This window comes from Schistocerca americana, chromosome 2, assembly GCF_021461395.2.
Source record: "Schistocerca americana isolate TAMUIC-IGC-003095 chromosome 2, iqSchAmer2.1, whole genome shotgun sequence".
NCBI classification, from domain to species: Eukaryota; Metazoa; Arthropoda; class Insecta; order Orthoptera; family Acrididae; genus Schistocerca; species Schistocerca americana.
The window spans coordinates 430538027-430558695 of NC_060120.1; the positions used below are offsets into that span (position 1 = coordinate 430538027).

The 20669-nt window shown below is 40.9% G+C and overlaps 1 protein-coding gene across 4 annotated transcripts in view; it reads left to right on the top strand.

Moving 5' to 3' along the window:
* LOC124596154 (venom carboxylesterase-6-like) overlaps positions 1-20669 on the top strand; it is a 224883-nt gene that overhangs the window by 41727 nt on the left and 162487 nt on the right. For all 4 annotated transcript variants that reach the window (XM_047135179.1, XM_047135181.1, XM_047135180.1 and 1 more), the window contains one exon: positions 3133-3318. In XM_047135179.1, the coding sequence (XP_046991135.1) occupies positions 3133-3318 (186 nt within the window). The remainder of the gene's footprint in view (positions 1-3132; positions 3319-20669) is intronic.

A 20669-nucleotide genomic window follows, 5' to 3' on the forward strand; every position in this document is an offset into this window, starting at 1 on the left:
TCAACATTTTTTATGTCCTCCATCAATCCCATCTGGTAAGGATAGCATACAGCTGCGTGCTTTCAAAAAATTAATGGTGGTCCTCAGCTACATACCCTCAGACTCGAAGTTCAAATATTAAAAGTTTTGGCTGGTTTTGTTGTCTAGGGGCTGAGATACATAGGTGCTACATCATGAGCCAAATACTGCTGAGTCTATAGTATACAATATGAAAATACACATGAATCGAATGGTTGAAGGTTCGTATCACTCGGCATTTGTGAATTTTGAATGTAACTTAGAAATTTATAAATGAAAGATTGCAATTAAATAAAATCTGCCGGTACTATTTTTAACAACTTTAAATGATGAGTATGATAGCAGAAGTACCTTTAATAATGCCGCTTATTACTGCAGAACACATATTGGTGTCGATGGTCCAGCAATTAAATAAATTATAAGTTGAATAACAGGGAAACAATAGATTCCAACTTCACGTAACTAGTTGTGAACAACAATATAGCTCGCAAGAAATTCCCTTCTAAATGCATACTACATCTTCATTGCAGAAGCCATGAATATCTCATAAGTGCACAAGTTGGCACTATGAAATATTTCTATCTCCCGCAACCGCTTGGAAACTGCTCAACACTCTTCAAGTATTTCCTGCGACCGCCTATCGTGCCTTCCCATCCAGCACACCTCTGCCCCATGTGACCCAGTGCTCCTCCTCCACTTCCATCCAGTCTCTCCATTGACTTCAGTAGTTGCCTACTGTAGTAACAAGTGCTGTGATTGACTAGAGTGCTCCCGCCATATCTCCAAGCCAACACAAACTCACAGACACATTGAAACACATACAAAATATTGGATTTACATTTAAATAACTTGAAATGAAATAAATATTCCTGCAGCTGGACCATAAACACACTCTAATACACATTATTAAATACATAAACAAATCAAATAAACATATATCAAAGGAATAGAAACAAAAGTAGGCCAGTAGCCTAATGTCTCTGTGCTTTCTAAAATGCAGTAAATATTTGACCAATTTCTTCATGAATAGTATAGATCGGATATAAACAAAGACATAGATGAATAAATATATTTATAAGCATGGTGCTGCCGCTTTTCATGTAACTGTGGATTACTTATGGCCTGATGTGATAAATAGTAATTGGCCACTTTGACCTCCAATAACTCTTGTACTATTCAAGTTATATGCCTGTAATTCATACCAATTTAGGGTTACACTAATAGCTTTCTAAAGACATGTCGATTGACAAAATCAAATGAACCATTTAGATTTTGGAAATTCGTTGCTGGGTGATACTTGTATAATTTACAGTAAGATACTAAACTTTAAACTAATAAAGATATTGAAAATCTGATTACACCATCAGAATCATCGAGCAAATAATGGTAATGTGCATGTTTCTTTTTAAGGTATAATGATTGCTCTGGCTATTATTAATTTCTACATGAACTGTGAAATGTCTGCCATTATGGTTTCACAAAGTCCCCCATCTTTGGCACTCCCAGCATACGAATTTCCTTCATCAACACAAAGCACAGTCCTCGAGACAGCATCAACATGAAATTTCCAGCCACACGATCGGCCTGGACCACGTGCTGGGGCTACCCCTCTTGCTCCAGCTAATATTCGGCACCACACGGTTGCTGATGAGCCCCAGGTTGCCGAGCGGCCCGTGCGGCCCCGCCAACTCTAAACGTAGAATATTTTCAGGGCGCCACAACTCGCTCGTTACCCCATACAGCACAGCAGTACTCTAGCAGGGGATGAACAAGTGTAGCACAGATTGTTTCTTTCATAGACCTTTGCTTCTTCTAAACATCCTGCCAATAAAAACATAGCCTTCCCCCACAACATTACCTATGTGATAATTCTAATTTAAGTTATTCAGAGCTGTAATTCCTAGATATTTAGTCTAATTGACAGACTTTAGATTGATGTGATTTATTGTGTAACCAAAATTTCATGGATTCCTTTTTGTACTTATGTGGATGACCTCACAGTTTTTCTTATTGAGAGACAATTGACACTTTTTACACCATACAGATATTGCATCTACGTCATTTTGCAATTTGTTCTTATCTTCTGGTGGCTTTACTACATGGTAAATGATAGCATCATCTGCAAACAATCTCAGAGGGCTGCTCAGATTGTCTCCTAAATCATTTATGTCAATTAGGAACAGCAGAGGGTCTATAACATTTGCTCGGGGATGCTGGATTTCTGGCAGTAAATCATGAATCCACTCACACAACTGAAGCGATACTCCATAGGCACAAAATTTGATTAGAAGTCTGATTAGAAGTCTCTTGTGAGGAACCGTGTCAAAAGTCTTCTCAAAATTTAGAAATATGGAATTATTTGAGATTCTCTGTTGATATGACTCGTTACTTCATGTGAATAAAGAACAAGTTGTGTTTCTCAAGAATGATATTTTCTGAATCTGTGCTGTGTGTCAATAAATTATTACCTTCATGATATTTCACAATGTTTGAACACAGTATAAGTTCTAGAATCCTACTGTGAACAGATGTTAGTGATATGGTTGTGTAATTCAGTGAATTACTCCTATCCTTTCTTTAGCATTGATGTGACCTGTGTAACTTCCAGTATGGGTATTTCATCAAGCAAGCAGTTGTATATGACTGCTAAGTATGTAGCTATTGTATCATTGTATCAGTATACTCCAAAAGAAACCTTGTTGATATGCTATCTGGTCCAGAAGACTTTCCTTTATTGAGTGCTGTAAGTTACTGACATTGGCAGTTGTTCACGATTCAGATTTTGGGAGTGGTGCAAGCAGAGAAGAGGTTGTGGCTCTGACAACAGAGACAAACATTCTATAGAGATGGTATCAACAAACTGGTCTCTCATTGGAAGAAATGTGTTGTCACCAGGATGACTGTGTTGAGAAATAAGCATGTAAACATGAAGAATGAAGATGTAGAAAGCCAATAAAGCTTGTTTTATTTAAAATTTTTAAAAATTTGGAGGCATTACTTTTCAGCACACCCTCATAATTTAACCATTGAATAACATAAACTTTTCTTAAGGTACAAAGCACAATCTTCCTAGATTGTAAGTACTTTCACTTATTTGACTTCCATATGTTTCAGGTTTCCTTAGTACACAAGATTCCATCATACCTGGTAACTTAGGTTTGAGGGACCAAATTGCTGCTCTACAGTGGATTAAAAGGAACATTAATTACTTCAGTGGTAATCCAGACAATGTTACAGTATTTGGTGAAAGCTCTGGAGGAGCTTCTGTTCATTACCTTATATTGTCACCACTGGCAAAAGGTGAATACCTGTGAATTAATCGCACAAACTGTAGTAAAGTACAATTTTATGTTATTATCTATGATAAAAGACAGTGACTTATTATACTGTAATACTATCAACTAGTTGTTGTTGAGTAATTTGTGGAGTATGGTGATATCCACTCATGAACAGCTGAATTAGAGACATCTGTCTACTAGTGTGGCAACCCCTTTCACCCTATTGATGGCAGTAAAAAATATTGATACAGACTCCATCAGATATGATAAGTGATCCATCGCTCTTCACCTGTTGCCACATGTCGCAGGTCTGAGCTGAATACAAGGTGCACATACATCACCGTCTGTGAGACATAGGAAAGTAGTGGAATATGTCTGCTTGCTACAAGTCTACTACTTAGAGAGATTTTTTTCTGTTTTATAATGTACATGCAGTGCATGTACCAATAGTACACAAAATTGCTAAACTCTTATTCCTGCAGTATTTCACAAAACTTTATTATTCACAGGGTAGTTTCCAGACTACTGATGATAATGCTTTATTTGCTTTCCATGGAAACATTTTTAAGAAAATATATACAATTTTAGTTTGATGTAAACCATGTGTCCTTCAAACCATGGGAAGTCCAGGATGGTATAATGACAGTATCCTGAAAAGGATAGATTGCTATTCACCATATAGAGGAGACATTGAGTCACAGACTGGCAAGGGAAAAGACTGCAATAAATTTTAGCTTTCAGCCAAGGGGCCTCCTTCTGAAGTAGAAAACACACACACACATTTATGTTCACATAAACACAACTCAAACACACATTGTCTCTGGCCACTGTGGCTTGACTGAGCTATAACTGCACCTGATGGGAGCAGAAATCCTGTAGAGGGGGTAAGGAGAAGGCATGAGGCAAGGAAGGGGGGGGGGGGGGAACAGACCGTGACTGGAGTAATGAGTATAATGGGCGGGGGCACTACGAATGTAGTGCGGGACAATATGTTGAGAATGTGGGAGGTGTGCCAGAGATAAATACCTGCAGTCGCGCTATCCTCTGTGTCCTCGGTGGCTCATATGGATAGAGCGTCTGCCATGTAAGCAGGAGATCCTGGGTTCGAGTCCCGGTTGGGGCACACATTTTCATCTGTCCCCGTTGACGTATGTCAACGCCTGTAAGCAACTAAGGGTGTTCATTTCATTGTAAAAATAGAAAATACACACACATACACAAGCACAGCTCTCATACTTAAATGGCCATTGACGTCTTCAGATCCTAAGGTCTAACTGCGACTACATCTTACATGAGCAGCAATTTAGCTCGAGTGGGTAGTGGGTGTACAGGAGAGGCATACAGTGGGAAGGGGGGGGGGGGGGGGGGAGAGATGATAGTGCTGCTTGTGGGAGCATGCAGCATGCAGGAAAGTGGTAGGGACAGGATAGAGCTGCTATGTCCAGTGTTTGAGTTGGGAGGAAGGGGGTTAGGAGGAAGGGGAAAGGAGAGAAGTAGAGAAGGGGAAAGGACTATGTAGTTGCATTGATAGGATAAAAGTCACGTTTAGTAGTGACATGGGAGCAGGAAAGTAAATTGGCATGTGGAGGACAGGGTCTAGCAAAGGCTGAGGCCTTGGTGGGTTATGGTAATGAAATCTGTTTTGTAGTGGCGGATCATGGACTTAGATTCTGGGGAGGTCAGGAAACATATTGGAAAATCCCTTTCCCTCCATTCTACTGTACACATACATAATGTTCCTAACCACCATCACCACAACCATGGCCACTACTGCTATTAATAATAATAATAATAATAATAATAATAATAATAGTAGTAGTAGTAGTAGTAGTAGTAGTAGTAGTAAGACAATGATGACTACCACTACTACTGCTAATAATAATAATAATAATAATAACAACAACACTTACTTTTTTTACAAATGAACTGGTAGTTTGGGTGTTTGAGCATTGTTACTCGTGAAACAAGTTAACTCGACAATTCTTCTTGTTCCTGGATCTTTCTATGACATCATCATACAGTGTATTTTGGCTTTCAAGTATTCACAGTACTGGTTTTTATATTGAAGTACAAGCAAGAGCTGGTAAGTGATGATGGGATGTACTGTTCCTTGAATAGATTTCTTTGTGGTTAAGACAAGAAAAACTCCTTTAAACTAAAGTACTTGTTCCAGAAATTGTAGCTATTAGACAAAATAGTTTGAAAACTTCTGGAAGAATTTGGGCTGTTTCATTCTCAGTCATTCTTTGGATTACATCTTTTGAACTGACAGGGTGAAAACTTTATTTATGCTGGGAAGGCAATACAGTCTCCAGTTCTACATGAAACTGTGAGCAACTGAAGGATGCACCATAGTTTTTTAATAATGAATCCGCTTTCTCTACTGCAGGGGTGGCCAAGATTTCAGCTCACAGGCCATACCTGGGCTCAAGCGCCAAAGCGCTCAGCCTCACTTTAAATTTGCCCCCTTGCCACACTAATCTGTGTGAGCACGTGAAGTGGGAAGATGGGAAAACAGCAAATGTGCCACATTTAAATGTCAGTGCAGTTGCACTGCATCCAACTTGGTTCTATGTTTCACGTTTCTCTACAACTTAGGTTACAAACAAAGTTTTCAGAGTTAATTAATTATTTTGGCATACTGAAGACATAATATAATTTTTCTCTGATACAAAGTGTTGGCATAGAGACAGATGCAGACAATTTCACAGAATTTTTCACTCAAGTGGCCATTTAGTCGTGACTTATTTAGTTTCAGGTTCGAAAAAAGGTCTTTCACACAAAAATTTTGATCAAAATACTGTAGCACTTTTGCAACCTTATTATGGAGAATTGGAAAATCTACCTGAGAAAAGCAGTATAGATGTCCTGGACAGTTTTAACACAAAAAGATTTGCCAATGAAACTGGAATTACCTTGCAGCTCAGTCAGTCACATCTGCACATGCAAAGTTGTGCTTTCAGCTGAAATGGTAAATTGTCTCAAAAACATGTTGAAAAGAGTCGTAAGATTGACAGTGTCCTCAAAACCTTCATGAGGCTATCCTTTTAATTCTTGCAAGGCTGCAATAAAATCTTCAAATTTCTAGCTTTCTTTAATGCCTGTGAGCTTAGGGAACTGGACTGCCTTTGTCAGAATGTATCCTTTCTAGAATGTGATTTTCTTTTCTTCTCATCAAATTAGAAAAAAAGTTACCTTGCAATGTTTTACTGTGGGCAGTGTGCAGCTCAAGTCCACTTAAAATACCAAATCTGCAATCCATTTTGAATGTTCCACGTTTTGTTGCTGCACTCCTTTTTCCTTCGGAAATTCAACAACAGCAAGTTTTAAATTGGAAAATCATTCCAGGCATGTCACTTGACATAACAAATGTACTTTACACTAATATGTGAAGTCTCCATACTCTTCGTTCATTTTCACTGACAAATGTTACAACTGCCAATGGAATGATGGGTGTGACTTCAGGAATTTTACTATTTGTAACACCAATTTCTTCAAGTGCTCCATGCCTGAAAATTTAGCACATAGTGCTTCTTGATGTACTGAACAATGAATTCCATCTGTTGATAGTTGTAATTTTTTGCTCTTTCAGTGTCATCTAAATGTTTAAATTCTCTCTGCATGGTACTGTAATGTCGTTACATAGCAAAAAGAAGAAGAAGAAGGAGGCAGTACCCTTCACTTACACGAATTGAGAATTCTCATCCCCTACTTCTGTCATTCCCATTCATTTTAAATGAGTGTCACAATAGATTGCCACACTACCTCTTTTTACACAAACAGCCATTGAACCTGTTAACATCCTACATGTCATGAGCAAGTAGTGAAGGGTAAATGGCACTGACACCATGATTCTGCCAAACTCAAAGAGTTGTGCCAATCGAAAAATGCTGCACCACAATGCTAAATGAAATGTCATACTGTTCTGGGTACTTTGAAGAAGGAATACAGAAAGAGTGACAGGCAAGGGCTTGGCTTGCACACGGTCCGCACACGCTGCACAAGTGAAGTTGGCACACAGTGGTCAGCCTTGGTCTATAGGGAAATGCTGAGCATAACTGGCAAACTGAGTAGTATTGCTTAATTTAAGAAAGAGCTGTTCATCACGGTGTGTAAATATTGTTTGCAGTTGTGTTACAGTATTATCCAATATCTCAGAGTACATCTGTTTGTGTTTTGAGGGCAGTGGATTTCCAATGTATTCATCCATCATTTCAGCTCTGTTCATGGGAGCTTCAGAAAGCTAGTTAGTCGATCATTTCCTAGAATTTAAAATGTTGATCAGTTTATCTGTATTTATTAATTTATTCATGTAAGCTATACGTTCTTCGTGAGCATTGTTCTGAAACTGCGCATCTTTTTTTTCTGAAGAATTTTGAAAAGTGGTTCAGTCTTTAAAAATATGCTTTGAAAAAGAGAGAGCAGGAAAAAAAAGTCAAAGTCTAGGAGGCTATTATTGAAACCACAGGCTTCTCTTGTAGTCATTGCACTAGGGTCTGAACTGTCAATTATTTCATGTAAAACCTTATTTAGTCCTGTATGGTTGTAATGAGTGGCAGATGTTAATCTAACATTACAGTTCCATATCATTTCACTGTTTGCAGGAATGCATTTACCGGCATTATTGTTGAGAATTACTGTGTGTGTGGAAGACTGGTGGAAGAAAGCAAGAATACCCTGAAGTATGGAGAAAAAAATCCTTACTTTTTTTTGTAGAACAGCTCTGCTGCAAAACAAAATTTAAATGATGTGCAAAACAGTGAGTAGAAAAAGGTTGGGGGTCAATTTCATGGACCTTAGCTTACAGGCCATTTAATTGTCCTGCCAGAACAGAAGCACCATCGCAGGTTTAGGCCACATTTGTTCTTCGTTTCATAATTCTGAAACATGCCACTCAACATTGTGAATAAAATAGCTTGGCTAACGTTATGAAAACCAAGAAAATGTCTTTAAATGTCACTTTTGCAGTCCACCAGTCAAACAACAAGAGAGCGTTGTGACATCCAAAACATCTCTTGCTTCATTCACAATGGCAGGCATAAAATGACTTTCTATTCAAACTTGAATGTATATATTCACAAGTTAACTCATTTACTCATTCAGTCAGTTCGTTCTGTATATTTCTTGAAAATCCTTGGAAACAGCCCCTTTTCTTCAAATGTGCTTTCAGATCTTCATTTTGGTTTAGCACATGTTAAAAATGGTTCTGAAATTTCCTGGATTCAAGGAATCCCCTGTCTCATCATGACCTCTGATAGCTAGCCCTTGATTACACAAAGCACTTCTGACATCAATTAGAATTTTCATGATCTGCTGGGCCAAGGCTCCATGCCGGTAATGAAGTGATTGCTTTTGCTGACATCTCTTGCACTAACGATTGTGTGAATCGACGGTATCTTGTATGGAAAGAAAGAGAAGCTGATGTTACTTAGGACTCGCCTGCAAGCATTTCTGATGACTTCTTGAGCTCTTGTTTGTGATGGTATTCAGTCAAAGGAGCTGTCGATCATTGCAGACGAATGTGAAATACCTGCCTAATGCATTTCTGCAGAGTGATTTTTATGCCAAAATGGTGATTGTCCTACAAGTTCTATCAGAGGTGCAAGGCCGAGTGTAGCAGTTTCTGTACTGCCTAACATGCAGTAGGTCCCCGGTTCGATTTCAGGCAGAAACACTTTTTCGTCACACTCAGCAAGACACTTGCTACAATCTCTACCGTGATTGTTTAAATCAACTTCCAGTGTCCCACCATCAGGGTGCAGATGACTCAAATGAAACGAGAAACTCTTTCAGAACTGTCAGATTTTTGCGCTGACTTGGTGGGCTGGAAATGCGTGAAATAGCTGCCGGCATGCGTGTAGTTACCACAAGTTTGTACAAAATGCTAGGGCTCATCCAGGATTTGAATCTGGGACCTCCTGCATCTGAAGCAGGAATCATACCCCTAGACCAAGCTAAGCACTGCAAATGATGGACATCACTGTTCTTGGTCTCACCATGTAGGGCTGTTGCTCACCCAACATCTTCCCTGGCTGTCACAGTTTGATTGTTTTCTTCATTGTTGTTTCTGATTTTCATCAGTTTGTGATATTATCTCAGAAATACTAAACATTTGTTTGGATAAAACTGCTTAGATTATCTTTAGACAAAGCATGGTGTGCTGAACCTCTTGACAGATTTATTCAGATCGTCGGAACCCTCAGCAGGCAACACAGTTTTCTTGTGCTTAAGAGCAAACATGGCCAGCAGAATAGTTTTCATTGGGTTAGCACATAACTACTTATGCTGCTCATACCAGGAAGTTTGGGATAGTCATATTTTGACTTATCTTTCTGAAGAAGGTTTAACACCAGTGTTTGACATCCTATCTTCATAATTTCATGTCTTTCAGTTTCACATCTCCCTGAAAATGAATGCTCCTGCAAGGAAGTGATGATGTCCTCATTCAAATGTGTTACATCAGTATGTGTACAAGGTTGGGCTCTATCCATATTCACTACACATGGGACAACTGGCCTCCCATGGCAAGGAGGGGCACTGCAGCCCTCTCTTGTTTCTACCAGTGATGTCACGGTTACCATTGCAAGTGAGCATTTAGAGACAGCCTGGTTTCTGTGTGGCCACCTCACCATTTGCTTTGTGCCTTCATCTGCTTTAGGTTAGTGTTTAGCTTTTGAACTTTGACTTGCTGCCTGGTGTTGACAGTTTAGAAGAAATAACATAAGCTAATGTCTTTTGTGCCCATTAACAAAAGTGCATAAAGGTTTACTACTATTTCTACTACAGAAAAGGGAGGAGGCCTGGCCTCGCTTGCCTTGCCTTGTCTTATCAGCTGCCAGTGGTTCCCACCTACACAAGTAATAAAAGCTGGTTTTGGTGGGAAGAATCCAGAGGGTAAAGGCTGTGAAGCAGTTGTTAAAGAGGTGCACTTCATGTTGTGCAGCATGTTCAGCAACTGGGTGATACAGCTGTTTCTTGTTACAGTTTGGCAATGGCCATTCATTCGTAGCATGTGGCACAGCACTTGAAGCTAATGGGGAGATCACATGTCTGCTTTCAAAAGCTGAAACAGAGCAAGTTGGAATCTTTCCATCTGCTCTGATTGTACTTCTACTAATAATTTTTTTCTCTTTCATTTTTGAATTGATTATTCACATCATATATAAGTAGTATATGCACAAGTCTGTCCAGCTATTATTTGCAGTATTTCCTGATGACTGATTATTTGTACTGTAGTTCTTGATCCAATGATTGCAGTAGTGTATTTAGTTTTCTGCAAACTTTATTAATTAAAAGTAATGAACAATTGAAAGTATTGCAACAGCACGTTAGGAGGAATTTCGACTCAGGTAATCAGTCATATTAGATATGTTGACACTATTCATTAAAAAGCCTGTCATCCAGTCTTGATAGTAACCTGTTTTGATTTTCTTTTGAGACTGTTAGTGAATTTTGTCCACTTCAGGTGTGTAGGGGATCACTCACTGAATATTTTTGTTTCTGTTTTTTATGAAGCAGTGAACTGTTTTTTATAAAGTAAAGCCACTCTTGTGCCATAGGGCTAGAGCTAGGTAGTGAGAATGTTCCGTAACTTTGTTGTATATGTCAGCCTTATGAAGGGGATGATGGAAGAAGCTACCTGCCTGTGTAGGGTATTTTTTGTGAGAACTAGAAGAGGTCATTGGGGATTTGATAGAGACAATAAATGTGGAGACTGTAAAAATTAATTGAAGGGCTTCTTGTGTACATTATTAGAGCAGTTTTGGAAACCAGTTTACAGCACTTTGACAAACTTTCATCAAAAAGACACCTAGTGCAGTACTTACTTTGCAGGTAGGTACCATTTCAAGGTGGCTTTCCCTTTGATGGCATAGGAGCTGCCTGTGACAGGTCTGAAATGGTTGTAGAGGGAAGAAGTATGGGACAAGTCTTGCATATGGGTCCATTTCAGGCATATAATCCTTGGGGTAAGGCGTTGGGAACAGTGGTGGTGTAAGGACAGGCAATGATATTAGGTAGTTTGTGTATGCACTGGAATGCTGATGGACCACTGGGGAGGATAATGGGGAGGACACTTCAGTCCATGATGAGGGGTATTCAAAACTATGGCAGAAAATTTGATTTGTATGATTTGGTTGCTCCAGTCCTGGGCGTTGCTGAGTCATGAGAGGGTTCTATCCCAAATGACTATTGAAGCTGGCATGTAGAATATATGAGATTGAAGTTGTACCACCAATCATTTGGAAAAATATCATCCACACAATTCTGAAGACAGCAAGAAGATGAAAGTGCAAGAATGAGCACCCAATGAGCTTAAAAGCTTATCCATCCATACAGCTGACAAGAATTACAGCTGACAAGAATAATGTAAGGAGAATGGAAAAAGAAAATTGGAGATCTGTTAGGTGGCAATGAGTTTGGCTTTAGGAAAGATAAAGGCACCGGGAGGCACTTCAGATGTTGCCCTTGATAATGAAATCAAGGCTTAAGAAAAATCAAGATGCATTCATAGGATCTGTCAACCAAGCAAAAGCTTTTGAGTGTATAAAATGGTGCAACATGTTTGAAATTATGAGAAAAATAGGAATAAGCTTTAGGGGAAGATGAACAATATACAGTATGTTTGATAACCAAGAGGTAACAATAAGAATAGAAGACCAAGAAAAAACTATTCAGATCAAACCTTAAGACAGGGATGCAGTCTTTTGCCCCTACTGTTCAGTTTGTACATCAAAGAAGCAATGATGGAAGTAAAAAAGAAGGTTCAAATTTGAGTTTGTTATGAAAAAAATAAGATTGCTACTCACCATATAGAGGAGATGTAGAAACACAGACAGGCACAATGAAAAGACTGCTAAAGGTTTAAGCTTTTCGACAAAAAAGTCCTTCTTCAGAAACGGAAATACACACATTCATACAAGCAATACTCATACACATATGGTCACTGTCTCCAGGCACCATGGTCCAACTGTGGGCTATGGCTGTGTCTGATGTGAACAACAATCTGGATTGGGTTGTGGGGGTATGGAGCAGGCATGGGGCAGGGAGGGGAGGGGTATCGGGGAAGGGTTGGGAGAAGATGTGCTGCCTGATGTAGAAAAGCAGGACCTGTCCCATACATCCTCCCACTAACACTTACTCCAGTCCTGTTACAAGGATCTCCTGTCCCATCAAAGGTGGTGGTTCCTGTGAAAGCAGTCATGTGATTACAAACTAAGCTGCACCCACTGTGTACTTTGTACATGGGCTTGACAATTAACAAGCTGTCTGTCTGTCTGTCTGTCTGTATGAATGGCCACCACCAGAGTATGGCTGGGAGACAGTCAGACCATCCAGTTGCTGAACATGCTGCCCAGGACAGCATGCTTGCTTCACAGCCTACACCCTTGCATCCTTCTGACCAACACCAAATTTTTTGAACTGCATGAATTCCGCAGATGGAAACTCTCCCTAAAGCATATTCTTTATTCCTGTAACCCCCTGGCTTCAACCTTCATTAGTCGCTGTCCTCCCACTGCCTCCCCTTCCAACTCCAGCACTGCACATAACATTTATTCTGCCAAAGTACCTGCAGTCTTTTCCAATTCTGTACTTCTCTACTCTCCCCCATACTTATACCTTTTCCACTCCCTCTTCCCTTCCCCCCTCCTCACCACATCCCCAGCACAGCAGCCCAACTCCACACCTAGCAACCCTATCCTGCCCCACCACATCACTGCGCACTTTCACAGGTACCGCATTAGCTATTCCCACCCATACGAGGGGCATTGGAAAGTCCGTGCAAAGTCAGAGAGATGGCACCATGGCGCATATCGAGGTCGTGTCTAGTTAGTAGCATCTTTGGAAAGAACGCACACCAAGTTTCAGTCATATTGGTCTATTTCTTTGTGTTTGGCATTCGTGTGAGTCAAGGAAGTTGAGTGATTGTCAAAAAATGGATGAAAAAGAATTTCATGTTGTGATTAAACATTACTTTATGAAAGGCAAAACACCTCAGGAGACTAAAGAGAAGCTTGATAAACATTAAACGATTAGAACAGTTTATAAGTGGTTTCAAAATTTTCAGAGTGGCCACATGGGCACAAGTGATGCTGAATGCTCTGGATGACCTGTGGAGGTTACAATTCCAGAAATCATTGATAAAATCCGTGAGACTGTGATGGATGACAGAAGAGTTATGGTGCATGAGATTGCTAGTGCTGTGGGCATCTCGAATGAATGGGTACATAATATTGTGCATAAATATTTAGACATGAGAAAGCAATCTGCAAGATGGGTTCTCGCGATTGCTCACACTTCACCAAAAATGGAATCATGTGAAGTGTTGCAAGGATGGTTCGCAGCTGTTCAGGAAGAATCCACAGGACTTTAAGTATCATTTTGTCACTGCGGATGAAACATGGATACATTACTACAGTCCTGAAACCAAAGAACAATCTTAACAATGGGGTACCAAGGGAGAATCTGCACCAAAAAAGGCAGAGACCATTCCTTTGGCCAGAAAGGTTATAGCGACTGTGTTTTGGGATTCGCAAGGGATAATCCTCATCGACTATCTGGAAAAGGGTAAAACTATTACAGGTGCATATTATTCGTTGTTATTGGACCATTTGAAAACCAAGCTGCAAGAAAAACACCGGCGATTGGACCGCAAAAAAGTCCTTTTCCATCATGACAGTGCACCATCACACACCGCAGCAGTTGTGGTCGCAAAATTAATGGAAATAGGTTTCCAATTTGTTTCACATCCCCCCTATTCTCCAGACTTGGTTCGCTCGGACTACTATTTGTTTCCCAATTTGAAGAAATGGCTGGCGGGACAAAGATTTTATTCAAACGAGGAGGTGATTGCAGCAACTAATAGCTATTTTGCAGACTTGGACAATTCCTATTATTTGGAAGGGATCAACAAATTATAACAGCATTGGACAAACTGCATAAGTCTAAAAGGAGACTATGTCGAAAAATAAAAAAGGTTTACCCCAAACACGTAAGTAGTTTTTATTTTTGCACGGACTTTTCAAATGCCCCTCGTACCTTGTGATACCTTCCCATACCTGCTGCATGCCTGCTCCTTAACCCCACTACCCACCCAGATTTCTGCTCACATCAGATGCAGTTGCAATCTGCAGTCAGGCCACAGTGGCTGGAGAGAGTGGCTGTGAGTTGTGCTTGTGCGAATGTGTGTGTGTTTTCTAATTCCAAAGAATTACTTTTTTTATGGAAGCTTAAATGTTTAGCAGTATTTTCATTGTGTGCTTGTGACTTGATGTGTCCTTGGGTATGTGGCAAGTAGCAATCTATCCTTTTCATGATATTGTTGTTATTCCATCCTTTCACAATGAAAGGATATAAATATTATGATTCACTGATGACATCGTTATTCTCACTGAGAGTGAAGAAGATGACCTGTTGAATGGAATGAACACTCTAAGTAATACAGATTATAGGTTGAGAATAAACAAAATAACTTGAAAACAAAATAACACCATGATGGATGAAGAAAGGAGGACGTAAAATCAGACAAGCACAGGCTGAGAGGGCATTCCTCACTGAAAGAAATCTGATGGTATCAAACATAGGACTTAATTTGAGGTAGAAATTTCTGAGAATGTATGTTTTGAATACACCATTTTATGGTAGAGAATCATGGACCATGGAAAAACCAGAAAAGAAGAGAATTGAAGCTTCTGAGATGTGGTGCTATAGGAGGATGTTGAAAATTGGTGAACAGATGGGGAGGAGGACGTTCTTCATAGAATCAGAAAAGAAAGGAAAATATTGACAAGAAGAGGGGATAGGATGAAAAATATTTATTAAAATACAGAGGGGCCAGAAAAATGTAGGCAGTCTTTGGTAGTTAATATCTTTGGAACAAAGTGACATATTGTTGCAATTTTACATGGTAGCATGGTCCATTCTTTTCTCAACAGATCTTGGCATGTGTTTTCCAGCAGATGACAGTGCAGCAATGAATGAAGTAAGATAGTCATTTGAGCAACACAAGGCCATATTGAAGTGGTACTGGAAGTATGAAAACATGATGGTGGTACAATGGCCATGGTGTAATGTGTACGGAACTCAGCCACCAACACGTACAACAATTTATCACATTCGGGATAAATTTGAAGTCAACGATACAGTAGTGGATGTGCATAAGGAAAGGTCTGGCTGACCAAAAACATCAACAAGTCCAGCTGCCAGGGCTGCTATGTTGCAACATTTTACAAGGTCACCTCAAAAATCTGTGAAGCAGAGTGCATGTGAAAATGGGGTAAGCTAGTCAAGCATATGATGAATTCTGAAGTCTGCAAAGCAGAAAATGTACATTACAAGATTGCAGCACACTGTGAACAAGGATGACCCAAATCAAAGGATAGAATACTGCAAGAGGTTTGAAGGCATGTTTGGCAAGGATGAACAGATTAGATTAGATTAGATTAGATTAATACTAGTTCCATGGATCATGAATACGATATTTCGTAATGATGTGGAACGAGTCGAATTTTCCAATACATGACATAATTAGGTTAATTTTACAACATACTTAAGTTAATATAACAACTTTATTTTTTTGTGTTTTTTTGTTTTTCTTTATTTTTTATTTTTATTTTTTTATTTTATTTTATTTTTTATTTTTTTAATATTTTTGTTTTTTTTCTTTTTTTTCTTAATTTATATCTAAAAATTCCTCTATGGAGTAGAAGGAGTTGTCATTCAGAAATTCTTTTAATTTCTTCTTAAATACTTGTTGGTTATCTGTCAGACTTTTGATACTATTTGGTAAGTGACCAAAGACTTTAGTGCCAGTATAATTCACCCCTTTCTGTGCCAAAGTTAGATTTAATCTTGAATAGTGAAGATCGTCCTTTCTCCTAGTATTGTCGTTATGCACACTGCTATTACTTTTGAATTGGGTTTGGTTGTTAATAACAAATTTCATAAGAGAGTATATATACTGAGAAGCTACTGTGAATATCCCTAGATCCTTAAATAAATGTCTGCAGGATGATCTTGGGTGGACTCCAGCTATTATTCTGATTACACGCTTTTGTGCAATAAATACTTTATTCCTCAGTGATGAATTACCCCAAAATATGATGCCGTATGAAAGCAATGAGTGAAAATAGGCGTAGTAAGCTAATTTACTAAGATGTTTATCACCAAAATTTGCAATGACCCTTATTGCATAAGTAGCTGAACTCAAACATTTCAGCAGATCATCAATGTGTTTCTTCCAATTTAATCTCTCATCAATGGACATACCTAAAAATTTGGAATATTCTACCTTAGCTATATGCTTCTGATTAAGGTCTATATTTATTAATGGCGGCATACCATTCACTGTACGGAACTGTATGTACTGTGTCTTATCAAAATTCAGTGAGAGTCCGTTTGCAAGGAACCACTTAGTAATTTTCTGAAAGACAGTATTGACAATTTCATCAGTTAATTCTTGTTTCTCAGGTGTGATTACTATACTTGTATCATCAGCGAAGAGAACTAACTTTGCCTCTTCATGAATATACACTCCTGGAAATTGAAATAAGAACACCGTGAATTCATTGTCCCAGGAAGGGGAAACTTTATTGACACATTCCTGGGGTCAGATACATCACATGATCACACTGACAGAACCACAGGCACATAGACACAGGCAACAGAGCATGCACAATGTCGGCACTAGTACAGTGTGTATCCACCTTTCGCAGCAATGCAGGCTGCTATTCTCCCATGGAGACGATCGTAGAGATGCTGGATGTAGTCCTGTGGAACGGCGTGCCATGCCATTTCCACCTGGCGCCTCAGTTGGACAAGCGTTCATGCTGGACGTGCAGACCGCGTGAGACGACGCTTCATCCAGTCCCAAACATGCTCAATGGGGGACAGATCCGGAGATCTTGCTGGCCAGGGTAGTTGACTTACACCTTCTAGAGCACGTTGGGTGGCACGGGATACATGCGGACGTGCATTGTCCTGTTGGAACAGCAAGTTCCCTTGCCGGTCTAGGAATGGTAGAACGATGGGTTCGATGACATTTTGGATGTACTGTGCACTATTCAGTGTCCCCTCGACGATCACCAGTGGTGTACGGCCAGTGTAGGAGATCGCTCCCCACACCATGATGCCGGGTGTTGGCCCTGTGTGCCTCGGTCGTATGCAGTCCTGATTGTGGCGCTCACCTGCATGGCGCCAAACACGCATACGACCATCATTGGCACCAAGGCAGAAGCGACTCTCATCGCTGAAGACGACACGTCTCCATTCGTCCCTCCATTCACGCCTGTCGCGACACCACTGGAGGCGGGCTGCACGATGTTGGGGCGTGAGCGGAAGACGGCCTAACGGTGTGCGGGACCGTAGCCCAGCTTCATGGAGACGGTTGCGAATGGTCCTCGCCGATACCCCAGGAGCAACAGTGTCCCTAATTTGCTGGGAAGTGGCGGTGCGGTCCCCTACGGCACTGCGTAGGATCCTACGGTCTTGGCGTCCATCCGTGCGACGCTGCGGTCCGGTCCCAGGTCGACGGGCACGTGCACCTTCCGCCGACCACTGGCGACAGCATCGATGTACTGTGGAGACCTCACGCCCCACGTGTTGAGCAATTCGGCGGTACGTCCACCCGGCCTCCCGCATGTCCACTATACGCCCTCGCTCAAAGTCCGTCAACTGCACATACGGTTCACGTCCACGCTGTCGCGGCATGCTACCAGTGTTAAAGACTGCGATGGAGCTCCGTATGCCACGGCAAACTGGCTTACACTGACGGCGGCGGTGCACAAATGCTGCGCAGCTAGCGCCATTCGACAGCCAACACCGCGGTTCCTGGTGTGTCCACTGTGCCGTGCGTGTGATCATTGCTTGTACAGCCCTCTCGCAGTGTCCGGAGCAAGTATGGTGGGTCTGACACACCGGTGTCAATGTGTTCTTTTTTCCATTTCCAGGAGTGTAGAATGGCAAGTCATCAATATACACTCCTGGAAATGGAAAAAAGAACACATTGACACCGTGCTCAACACGTGGGGCGTGAGGTCTCCACAGTACATCGATGTTGTCGCCAGCGGTCGGCGGAAGGTGCACGTGCCCGTCGACCTGGGACCGGACCGCAGCGACGCACGGATGCACGCCAAGACCGTAGGATCCTACGCAGTGCCGTAGGGGACCGCAGCGCCACTTCCCAGCAAATTAGGGACACTGTTGCTCCTGGGGTATCGGCGAGGACCATTCGCAATCGTCTCCATGAAGCTGGGCTACGGTCCCGCACACCGTTAGGCCGTCTCCCGCTCACGCCCCAACATCGTGCAGCCCGCCTCCAGTGGCGTCGCGACAGGCGTGAATGGAGGGACGAATGGAGACGTGTCGTCTTCAGCGATGAGAGTCGCTTCTGCCTTGGTGCCAATGATGGTCGTATGCGTGTTTGGTGCCGTGCAGGTGAGCGCCACAATCAGGACTGCATACGACCGAGGCACACAGGGCCAACACCCGGCATCATGGTGTGGGGAGCGATCTCCTACACTGGCCGTACACCACTGGTGATCGTCGAGGGGACACTGAATAGTGCACGGTACATCCAAACCGTCATCGAACCCATCGTTCTACCATTCCTAGACCGGCAAGGGAACTTGCTGTTCCAACAGGACAATGCACGTCCGCATGTATCCCGTGCCACCCAACGTGCTCTAGAAGGTGTAAGTCAACTACCCTGGCCAGCAAGATCTCCGGATCTGTCCCCCATTGAGCATGTTTGGGACTGGATGAAGCGTCGTCTCACGCGGTCTGCACGTCCAGCACGAACGCTGGTCCAACTGAGGCGCCAGGTGGAAATGGCATGGCACGCCGTTCCACAGGACTACATCCAGCATCTCTACGATCGTCTCCATGGGAGAATAGCAGCCTGCATTGCTGCGAAAGGTGGATATACACTGTACTAGTGCCGACATTGTGTATGCTCTGTTGCCTGTGCCTATGTGCCTGTGGTTCTGTCAGTGTGATCATATGATGTATCTGACCCCAGGAATGTGTCAATAAAGTTTCCCCTTCCTGAGACAATGAATTCACGGTGTTCTTATTTCAATTTCCAGGAGTGTATAATAAGAACAACAAAGGACCCAAGGCTGACCCTTGTGGAACCCCATTCTTGATAGTTCCCCAGTTTGAGGAATGTGCTGATCTTTGCATGTTACGAGAACTACTTATTTCAACTTTCTGCACTCTTCCAGTTAGGTACGAATTAAACCATTTGTGCACTGTCCCACTCATGCCACAATACTTGAGCTTGTCTAGCAGAATTTCATGATTTACACAATCAAAAGCCTTTGAGAGATCACAAAAAATCCCAATGGGTGGTGTTCGGTTATTCAGATCATTCAAAATTTGACTGGTGAAAGCATATATGGCATTTTCTGTTGAAAAACCTTTCTGGAAACCAAACTGACATTTTGTTAGTACTTCATTTTTACAGATATGTGAAGCTACTCTTGAATACATTACTTTCTCAAAAATTTTGGATAAAGCTGTTAGAAGGGAGATTGGACGGTAATCGTTGACATCAGATCTATCCCCCTTTTTATGCAAAGGTATAACAATAGCATATTTCAGTCTATCAGGGAAAATGCCCTGTTCCAGAGAGCTATTACACAGGTGGCTGAGAATCTTACTTATCTGTTGAGAACAAGCTTTTAGTATTTTGCTGGAAATGCCATCAATTCCATGTGAGTTTTTGCTTTTAAGCAAGTTTATTATTTTCCTAATTTCAGAGGGAGAAGTGGGTGAGATTTCAATTGTATCAAATTGTATAGGTATGGCCTCTTCCATTAACAGCCTAGCATCTTCTAATGAACACCTGGATCCTACTATATCCACAACATTTAGAAAATGATTATTAAAAATATTTTCAACTTCTGACTTTTTGTTCGTAAAGTTTTCATTCAATTTGATGGTAATACTGTCTTCCTCTGCTCTTGGTTGACCTGTTTCTCTTTTAATAATATTCCAAATTGTTTTAATTTTATTATCAGAGTTGCTGATTTCAGACATGATACACATACTCCTGGATTTTTTAATAACTTTTCTTAATATAACACAGTAGTTTTTATAATTTTTGATAGTTTCTGGGTCACTACTCTTTCTTGCTGTCAGATACATTTCCCTTTTCCGGATACAAGATATTTTTATACCCTTAGTAAGCCATGGTTTGTTACAAAGTTTCTTACGAGTATATTTAACTATTTTCTTGGGGAAGCAGTTTTCAAATGCATTTACAAAAATGTCATGAAATAAATTATATTTTAAATTGGCATCAGGTTCACGGTACACCTCATCCCAGTCTAACTGCTGTAGGCTTTCCCTGAAATTTGCAATTGTTAAATTGTT